General features: G+C 44.3%; 2 protein-coding genes across 3 annotated transcripts; one reads left to right on the plus strand and one right to left on the minus strand.

The window, feature by feature from the left end:
- Positions 1-487: 487 nt before the first annotated feature.
- LOC112842726 (serine/arginine repetitive matrix protein 1) lies at positions 488-3,595 on the minus strand. Its single transcript, XM_025899973.1, has 2 exons — positions 989-3,595; positions 488-641 (listed from the first exon to the last, which is right to left on the minus strand). The coding sequence occupies exons 1-2, from the start codon at positions 1,516-1,518 to the stop codon at positions 599-601; spliced, it is 573 nt and encodes a 190-aa protein (XP_025755758.1). The 5' UTR covers positions 1,519-3,595; the 3' UTR covers positions 488-598.
- A 3,274-nt stretch (positions 3,596-6,869) lies between these two features.
- Positions 6,870-9,474, plus strand: LOC100693079 (acyl-coenzyme A thioesterase 3). 2 transcript variants are annotated; one of them, XM_019348423.2, is made up of 4 exons: positions 6,870-7,018; positions 7,549-8,048; positions 8,278-8,480; positions 8,557-9,474. In XM_019348423.2, the coding sequence occupies exons 2-4, from the start codon at positions 7,592-7,594 to the stop codon at positions 9,163-9,165; spliced, it is 1,269 nt and encodes a 422-aa protein (XP_019203968.1). In that variant the 5' UTR covers positions 6,870-7,018; positions 7,549-7,591; the 3' UTR covers positions 9,166-9,474. The 2 variants fall into 2 exon arrangements, with proteins under 2 accessions (XP_019203968.1, XP_019203969.1); XM_019348424.2 differs by having other exon boundaries at positions 7,014-7,155.
- The last annotated feature ends 442 nt before the right edge of the window (positions 9,475-9,916 follow it).

Raw genomic sequence — 9,916 nt, forward strand, 5'->3', positions numbered from 1 at the left:
TTGAATAGTATGTTGTGTCATTTAGTTGTCTGTAGCCCTCCTGTAAATACTGATCTCTGTCCAGGATGACTACAGCACTCCCTTTATCCGCCGGCTTTATAATTATTTGTTTGTTTTCTCTTAGTTCTTTTAGAGCTTTGGTTTCTTCTTCCGTCAAATTGGGTTTTATACGATCAATATGAAAATGATCTTGAAAGTATTCATAGTCAGCCTTCACTAAGGTGGAAACCTCAGGTGGAAGCTGACCCATGGGAGGAGACCAGTCAGATTTGGGAGTGAAAGGCTGGGGTTCTGTGTCAGACTTATCCCCATAATGTATGGCCAATTTTACCCTTCTGTGGTATTGTTGTATGTCATATTTACATTGCAACAAGAAGTTTTTATTGTAACCTTTTGTGGGAATAAAATTTAGGCCTCTGTTTAACAGGGTCCGCTGAGCAGTGGAAGGCTGAAAGTGTTTGGACAAATTAATAACACCACTACTCACCCCCTCCCTTTTCGCTGGGCTTATGGGGACGCCACATTTACATAGTCATCCCAGTGGTTCAACATACACTTTGCTGCTTTATCAGTCCAATGGATGTTGTCCTTTGCTGTGTCAAACATTGAAGCAGGAAGAGCAGGGATGTGATTGTCCAGACCTGCAATGAAAGTGTTCAAGTACAGCAGTGTTTCCTGTTCATTCTGGGGCAGAGCTAGGGAAAAGTTAACCATTGGGATGTAAATGTCCGCCTCAGGAAATTTTTCCTGGGCTGCCTTCAATGTCTTTTTCAGCTCCGTGACTGGTGTGTTCTTGTCCCTTTGTGACCTATTGTTTAAGCCAAAGGATAACACCAGGGTTTCCACGTCTACATCACAGGTTGCTTTTTCCAGCAGGGCCTGTGCATGGTACCATTTTGCCCCTGGAAAGCTGTCAACTTGTATGTGTTCTGTTGAAAAGGATGGGAGTGTGGCCACATTCGAATCACCCATAATAAGTGTTGCTTACCTGATGTGAAGACTCCACTCTTGCAGTTTCCTCTGCGTGTTGTGGTGTCTCGTTAGAACGTGCGCTCGTCGACCCGGTGAAGCTGGTGAAGAGGGAGGAGAAAAGGAGGATTCCTCAATTCTCCTCGTCTGTAGGCGGGTCTGCACGCTGGATTTCAGCCTGTCCGGAATGGTGCGTGGCTGGCTGGAGTGTGAAGCCGTCGGAGGTTCGGGCGCTGTTCTTCTGCCTTCCTTGGATTTGGTGGGGGTGGATTCCCCCTGCGTGAGGTCCAGTACCTCGATCTCCATGTCCTCCGAAGGCTGTGGAGGCTGAGTGGGCGGAGATGACTTCTCCCCAGTGGAAGTCACCTGGAGCGCGGGCAGGACTCTTCTCACCCTCTGGCCTTTTGGTGACGTTGGCTCGGGCTCTGGTTCCGGAGAATCTTCACGGGGGGTGGTGGGCATCCGGTCGCCGTCCTCTTCCACCTCTCTCTCTATAAAGGGTGACCAGTCACCTCTAACGGGGTCCGTCATGGTGGCCGCTGTCGCCATGGTTACAGTGCACACTGCAGGTGGAGCATGGATCTGCGCAGTAACCGTTGTGGCCCGGCTGGTGCTGGGTTGTGGTGTGGCGGGTCGCACGTGCGAAGGAACTGGCTGCAGTACCTCATCAAGAGGTTCGATAGAGTCGAGTTGTATTAGATCCTCGCTCACCTCTGGTTGTCGTGCCGGCTCGCTGGCTGTGTGGCCCCGCTCTGCCGGTCTGGTGTCTGCCCTCAGGTCTGCCAGTTTCGCCACGATGACTGCCTGGGTCTGCTCCAATGATTCGGGCTGGAGGCGGCGGCCCAGGTTCCTTTTGGCCCAAGATGTCGCCACTTCAAAGGGTCCTCTTCCAGTCCTGTTTGGGGAACTCAAAAGGGCTTTTTAATTCCTCCTCTATAGCCTCAGAATAATGCTGGTGGAGGATTAAAATAGCAGTGTGTGCCCAGTTTTTAGCATTCCCCTCAATAAGAGTCTGTGTCTGTCTCTTGGGGACAGCTGGTTTAATCACAGTCATTAAGTTCTGGGCTATTTTGTTCAAAGAGGGCGGATATGCGTCCTTTGAAACATTTTTAAGATGGTGCACTGATTTGATGAGTCTGTGAATAATTCGGACCTTGGCGGAAAAGTCCGGATCATCAGACGGTATTTTGTTTTTGGGAGGCTCAGTTCGTTCAGACCTGACGTGCTTCACATACCGTCTATCCTGCGCTGGTCTCCGTTCAAAGCGCTGCTCACGTTCGGTCCGATCCCGGTGGCGGGCAGCATAGCGGTCCGGGGCCGGCCGCTCTCTCCTCTGGTTCCGTTGCCATGCGTGAGGGACTTCTCTCCCATCGCGGTAGTCACGTCCTCTGACCACCGAGGCGTAGGTCCGGCGTCCGTTGAGGGACGGGTAGCTGGTCCGTCGGGGCGATCTCCGGCCGCTCGTGAAGGCGCGACCTCCTCTCCGGTCTCTGCGGCGTCGGACAACGGTCCACTGGTCATCCGCTGCAAACGTGGGCATGTTTGCGGTCTCACCTGTGGCTTTAGCTACACTATCTGGTCACTGGTGACTGTACTAGTAGCACTAAGCCGCTGTGCGCAAATGAATGACACTCACGTTTACTCGTATAATAACTGAGCGCTTTTATTTTCGCGCAATACAAAAAATAAAAGCGAACAATAATACATAAGCGCAAGCCAAAAACGCGACGTTTCGGTTCGCATGAACCTTCTTCAGGCTGGCTTGCTCAGAAAATGAGGACAGTGTAACAATAAATGGATACAATCTATTTCGCAGGTGTGTACACTGCGCAAGTCCATTTTCAAATTCTGCGGGTCTCAACAACCAATGAGAGGAGTTCATGCTCCGTGCGTCAGAGGTCCCTTTAAGAAAGTTCGAATTGGTTGGTTGTTTGCCCGTGTGCTGCGTTCAGGGACATCTTGAAGTACAATGATTTGTCAAGAGAGATATGTACAGTTTTCACAACAAGTTACTCTACATATGAGAGTTAAAGGAACACCATCACAAATAGCATAATGTTGATGATATGAATAGGTAGAAATATATACATACAGAATGACCTTAACTTGTGAACAGAAACATATATCGTTTTCACAACAAATCAACCTCCATATGAGGGTCAAAGAAAAATCATCACAAATAGAATCACGTTGATGATATGTACAATCATAGAGTATATACACATACAGAGTGTTTCAGTGTAAAGACAGAGGGTCCCCAGAGTGGGTCGACAAGGGGCACGGGCCGGTTAGGAAAAAACAAAATGGGGGCTACGGCAATCGGGCACCAATGCGCAGGCCATCCTTGCTCCCGGTTCAAGGAACCATGTCCCTCACGTGAAGCCCCGAAAAAGGGATTATTTTAGCATCCTGGGTATGAGGCCTCCAGATGAGGGAGGGAGGGGAGATGGGGAAGAGAGGGAGGGGGGAGGAGAGGAGAGGGGATGGAAAGAGGACAAGCAAAAGAGAGAGGGAGAGAGAGAGAGAGCAAAGGAGAGGGAGAGAGAGGGAGAGAGAGAAAGAGAGAGAGGGTTGAGTTTGGGGTCTAGGGTCATCCCAGCATAGGGTTACAGGTGGTTAGGTTTAGGATTTAGGATTTGGGCGTCAAGAATGAGGCTGAGCCCAGCCCAGGGTTAAAAATGGTTAGGTTTAGGATGAACCTCAGGGACAGGATGCTACATCAAATATATACCGACAGGCAGAATAGGGATAAGGTTAGGTTTAGGGCTGGAATACATGGCTGGAACGTATATTACCACGGAACCGTCATACCACTGGAATTCAGCCATAACCCCGGGCGTACCATCAGAACGCAGAAGGTCACCTTTCGCGTTCCTCACGAACTCCGCGGGACGTGACAAAACGTCGGCATGCTACGCCCCGGGAGTGAGAACGCTCTGTCATTGCTTACATCAGTGGTACCCAAACTTTTTTTGCCAGGCCCCCCTTTTTTACAAGAAACATGATGCTTCATCTCCTGCTTTGCGTTTGTTTGGGAGCCCCGTCAAAAACCTGTCCACAGTGTCCAAGCGCTCTTTTTTTTTTTTCTTTTCATACCGCGCCCCCCCTGCAATGGCTCTGTGCCCCCTCTAGGGGGCGGGCCCCACACTTTGGGAACCTCTGGTTTACATGTTAAAGAAGGTATTTCAAAACTCTTTACACTGCACTTTAAGTCTTCTACATGACACGTTAGCAACAGGCCAGTGGTTTTTTTTGTTTTTTATCACAGAATGTTGTCTTAGAGGAAAGGAGAGAGACTGCTTTCACTTTAGTACAGGGGTGGGTCCAGAAGGGGGCAAACTTAATGTTTTAAAAAGCTGTAAAGCTGCTGGTCATGATATTGGTTTGGATATCTGGTGAGAGCAAAACATGATGATGAAACCAGGAGATGTCCTTACTGAATCATCAGAGCTGAACAGGTGATGTAGAAACAGGTTTACCTTTTAGGTGACATGAATAAGTTGAAGGGAAGTTATGAACTGTTTCTGAGAGACAAATAACACCAGGATCCTTTTCTCTCTGAGCTGACAGCTGGTAACTGTGCAGGGGCGGGTCTAGCAAAGTTTTGCCAGGGGGCCAGGTAGGGCATTAAATGGCCTGTATTTGTATAGCGCCTTACTAGTCCCTAAGGACCCCAAAGCGCTTTACACATCCAGTCATCCACCCATTCACGCACACATTCACACACTGGTGATGGCAAGCTACGTTGTAGCCACAGCCACCCTGGGGCGCACTGACAGAGGCATTAACAGGGAAAGGGGACACAAAGATATACTTTTCTTTCTTATTCTCATTTAAAATATCTAGCTTTTAATAAATAATTATCAGAATCTTACAACCAAAGTGGTCATCTGATGTCAAATGTATAGAAATCATACATATATATATATATAGAAAGAAGATAATATATGTGCATCACTGTAACCACAGCATTTGATTTTATTCAAAAGATTTATGGCTTTTCCTATAATACCTGGTGGGTCGTCTCTAGTAAAAATGCCCGGGCCAATTTTCTTTCTAGCCCTGTTTATATGACTGGCTTGATGTTTACTGTGAGTCTGGGGTTTTGGCTATACTAAACCTGCCTCGTGTTGTTTTTCAGATATTCTCAGGAGAAGCGCCAGTGACAATAAAAAAAGGAAAAGGAAAAAACTCATCTGTCATGAAAAGGGCATGAAAGTTTGAGAAACAGATGACCTGTAATTAACAAATGTGTTTTTCTAGCTTTTATTTTTTAAGGTGCAAGTATATTCTTTATTGCGGTGCAATATGTGAATATATTATATTGAGGATGACGTCACCTGATGCATGTTTTTATTGAGATATCCGTTTATTGAGTCTGTTAGCATCAGCAACCATCAGTCTACTACCCCAGCATGCAACAGCATAGAGCATTGCACTGTTTTTAGGCGTTGTTTTGGGTGTTCTGCGTGTACACAAATAGCTTTTCATGAGGTACTTTCTGGATAGCAGGATGGTATCTGGAGCAAAGTTCACATAGCAACACTGGCTCCATTAGAGTTAACCTCTAAGTAAAATGGGACATGCTTGCCACACTGGCAAATGCTATTATACTCATTTACCAGCCCAGGTCAAATATTACAGGTCTGCCACTGAGTGAAACTGTATTTAAGATGACATTAAATCCAAAAGGTTAAATTCAAGAGAGAGATTATTTTAAAAAAACATATCCAGCAGCTCTGCATTTGTTTGCAACTCAGGTTCTTATTGTAAAGGGATCAGTGGTAACTTTCTGTTTTGGTAAGCACTCCAGTTTGTCGTGGCTCTCTGCACACAAGTCTTTACAAAGCTTTTCCTGATGGCTTCCTGTCGAAGCCGTTAAATTAAAAAGTCTAGGTGTATTGTTTGGGGAGTGTCTGTGTTTGATAAAACCAGTTTGATCCGGGTGAATTATGGATGAGATGACTTTCTCAATTCTGATTGTTACTGCCTTGGTTATAATTTTCATATCTGTATTCATTAGTGATCACTAACTAGATGTGACAGTGAGATCCCTGCAAGGTTTAAGAAGAACTGTGATAGCAGCTGTGTTTAAATCACAGGGAATAATACCAGTTTATTTTATTCCTTGGATAAATTTTAAATATATTGGGCTGAGCATATCCCAGAAATGCTGATAGAACTCAGCCAGGAAGCCATCCAGCCCTGGCGCTATATTGTTTGGCATAAGATGTATTGCATGGTTAATTATTTTTCCGTTAATGGAGCTTCTAGCATGCTTATCTGTACATCTGTGAAATGTGGTAAATTTATATTATTAATATTAAACTTACTCCTTCAGTTTATAAATATGCTTACGATCCCCAGCCAAAATATCCCTAAATATTTCTTAACCACTTACCCAATTCAGGGTAATTAAGGGGGCCGGACAAGACAAGATGCCTGTCCGTATTTAATTAGACAAAATAATTCCTCATATTAAAGCACAAAAAGACACAGAATCACTTCTACAACCAATTTGGAGCACCATCTATCCCAAACGATGGTGAAGGTTGAGATTGCTTTTAAACACATCGGCTGCAAAGCTGGAAAAGGTGTTCAGCTGAGTTGAAATCATACAACTCTGATGACCATAAGATATGTTAAGATAAGATCAGTTGGTACTGTAGACAATGAAAAAAATGGAAATTTCTGTTTAACTGGTGAGTTTTAATTTAGTTGTTTTTCTATTACTTTGATGTAGTATGATTGTAGAAAAAGCTTTAAAACTTTAGAAAATAGAGTTAAAAGTCTGAATTTTATGCACTCATTCACATTTTCCAAAGCCATGCAGTGGAGAGGAAGAGAGGGAGAGAGAGAGCGGGGGGGGGTACCGAGCAGCTCTGCGTTTGTTTGCAGTTCAGGCTCTTATTGTGAAGGAATTAGTGATAACTTCTTGTTTTGATAAGCACTCGAGTTTGTCGTGGCTCTCTGCACACTTTTTGCCCGTTTGCCAGTAGTGGGTGATTTCGTGAGTGTATGCCTCCACATTTGGAAAGTTAAGCGTCAGGTAAAGCTTTTGTTTTCAGGCTTAAGTCGTATGTATAATGTTTAAATATTCTAGCTAGTGAAGCTAAAGTGTTTACGAAGCTTTTCTTGTACTCTGTCTTCCGTGGACGCCCCTAATCCTCGACAAAAGTGTCGGCGGTAAGGCTTCAGGCTTTTACAGAAATGTAAAAATATTTGCTGCTCTTCTACCTTTGGTAGGGGGAAGAAAAGATTTTTAGCTACCGCTAATGCTTCTGTAGTTCTGTTACTGCAGGTCTGAGAGGGTTAGGGAAGTAGGAAGGAAGGCATCAAAATAAAAGCGCACAGGACCCTTGAAACTTGACAGTTCTGTTGAGCCAAACAAAGCTGGAAGACGTATATCACATCGTCGTTTACATCCACTTTGGATGCTAGAGTTGGAGTGAAATACAATAGGACTCTTTAACTTTACCACAAGGCCAGTGTGTGCTATAAAAAACTAAAGTTCACAGCACCTCTTAGAGTAATAAAGACAACGTGTACAGTATCACTATTTTGTTTACTTTTCTATAGGGCAAAGTCTAAACGTGTAACTTAAAGGAAAGTTGCTGAAGACATGGCTTCCCAAGTCAGGCTGAGGCTGCTCCCGAGTGCCAGGTGTCTGTTTGATGAGCCCATTCAGGTGAAAGTGGCCGGGCTGAGGTCGAGGCAGGTGGTCTCCCTGAGAGCCAGCTCAACCGACGACAAGGGAACTGTGTTCAGCTCTGCGGCCACCTACAGAGCCGATGGCAACGGGGAGATTGACATGAAGAGAGACCCCTCACTCAGTGGGAGCTACGTTGGGGTTGAACCGATGGGTCTGCTTTGGTCAATGACACCGAACTCTTTGCATAAAAGACTTCAGAAGATAAATGCCCTTAATCCTTACATGGTAAAGTTCTCAGTGCATGAGGAGGCAGGTGAGGGCCGGATTCTGGCAGAGGTGACTAATGAGAGGATTCTAATGGGAGATGGGGTCATTCGGGTCCCCGTCAAAGAGGGGAACATTCGAGGAGTCCTGTTTACTCCTCCAGGTTTGTCCGCATCACTGTCAGTGAGTTAGGTAAATTGAATTATAATTATGGTGTTATTTGATGCAATTTGATGTTGTTAGTTTTGGACCCGGTTTTTATGCCCAATGATATTTGGCCATCATTTAGAAAAAAAAAAGGTACATACTTGAAAATGTCCTAGTTACAGTTACTCATAAGTTTAGCTCCATACAAAAAAATATGCTTGTTTTGCATGTATGTTTGATTCCAGGCAGGGGTCCCTTCCCAGCTGTGTTAGATTTGTACACTTTTGGTGGAGGTCTGTCAGAGAAAAGAGCCTCTCTGTTGGCCAGCAGAGGCTTTTTGGTTCTGACTGTTGCCCTGTATGGCCACGATGACCTGCCTAAAAACGTTAAGGAGATCCACCTGGATTATTTGGAAGAAGCAGTCGAGTTTCTACAAAAACAAACTAAGGTGAGTTCATTTATTCTGGAAAACTCAGTTGTTGAAGACAACTTTGACGGCTGTTCATTGACATGTTTTTCCACAGGGTTCCAGTAAAAAAGTTGGTGTAATATCCCTTTCCAAAAGTGGAGATCTTGCCTTATCAGTTGCTTCCTACCTAGCAGATGTTGAGGCCACAGTGTGGATCAATGGCTGCTCTGCCAATGTAGCTTTGCCTCTCTACTATAAGAAAAGACGAATACATTCTGCATTAATGTTTGATTTAAAGAAAGTGATTCCCAGTGAGTCAGGGGCCTTCAACACCAAATATGCTTTAAACAATCCTCTGGCAGAGGAGAACAAGGGCAGCCTGATTCCCATTGAACGAGCCAAAGGACATTTCCTCTTTGTCGCCTCTGAGGATGACCTTAACTGGGACAGCAAGGCTTACGTGGATGAGATGGTGGAGAGACTGAAGCGTCACGGAATGGAGAAGTTTGAGAGTGTGTTGTACCCTGGAGCTGGACACTACTTAGAGCCACCTTATGGACCCTACTGCCCTTCCAGCTTCCATGGGGTTTTAGGCAAGCCCGTCTTGTGGGGAGGAGAGCCCAAGTCCCACGCAGCAGCTGAGGTCCACATGTGGAAGAAGATCCAAGATTTCCTCAGAAATCATCTGAGCTCTGATGCTGCACAGACTAGGGCCAAGTTATAGTTTCAAACAAGATAATGAATAACAAAAAGCAAAGTCATGACTGCTATAAAACTGTGTGATAATCATGTCTGAGCTGTTAAATGTGTTGATTAATGATTCACTATTTTACACATTTAAAGATTGTAATTTATCACAACAGGTAGAACAGGATCCTCTTTACCCTCAAGGTATAGCTATAATTTTGTGTTAATACTCCATAGTGTCATGTAAGTGCTTGTAAGTTTTCTGCTTTCATCATTAAAGTTGGTAAAATTTGAAGAAGGTTTAATTGTATAAAACGTAAAATTAAAAAGCGTATCCTGAATTCTTGACACTTGCAGATCCAGTCCTTCTGTCATGCTGAGGTACTTTGATGTCACGAGATGATCCAGTTGTCACAGGGAGATGTTGCTGCAGACTTTGTCTCATGTCTATTAAAATATCTATTAAAATTAAAGTAGATTTTGCTGCTGCACACACTAAAGTCAACTTATTAATTCATCAAAACCAAAAAGACAAGACAAAAATATTGACTGCCGTTTAGCTCTAGAATAAATGTTCATAAGTGTTGATTTCTGATGTATTATTTAATATAATGAAAGATTGTGATTTATCATAAATTAGCATCTGTGGCTTACAAATTACTGACATCCCATTTGCACACAGCAAACTCGACAGACTGGTGCCTATTACCTGTACCTGCAACCTTACAAGCTAATGTTAACTGAATTTTGTTTTTCCTTAAAATTGTTGCAACTGTTACAATACACGG

The sequence above is a fragment of the Oreochromis niloticus genome, linkage group LG18, assembly GCF_001858045.2.
Source record: "Oreochromis niloticus isolate F11D_XX linkage group LG18, O_niloticus_UMD_NMBU, whole genome shotgun sequence".
Taxonomy (NCBI): Eukaryota; Metazoa; Chordata; class Actinopteri; order Cichliformes; family Cichlidae; genus Oreochromis; species Oreochromis niloticus.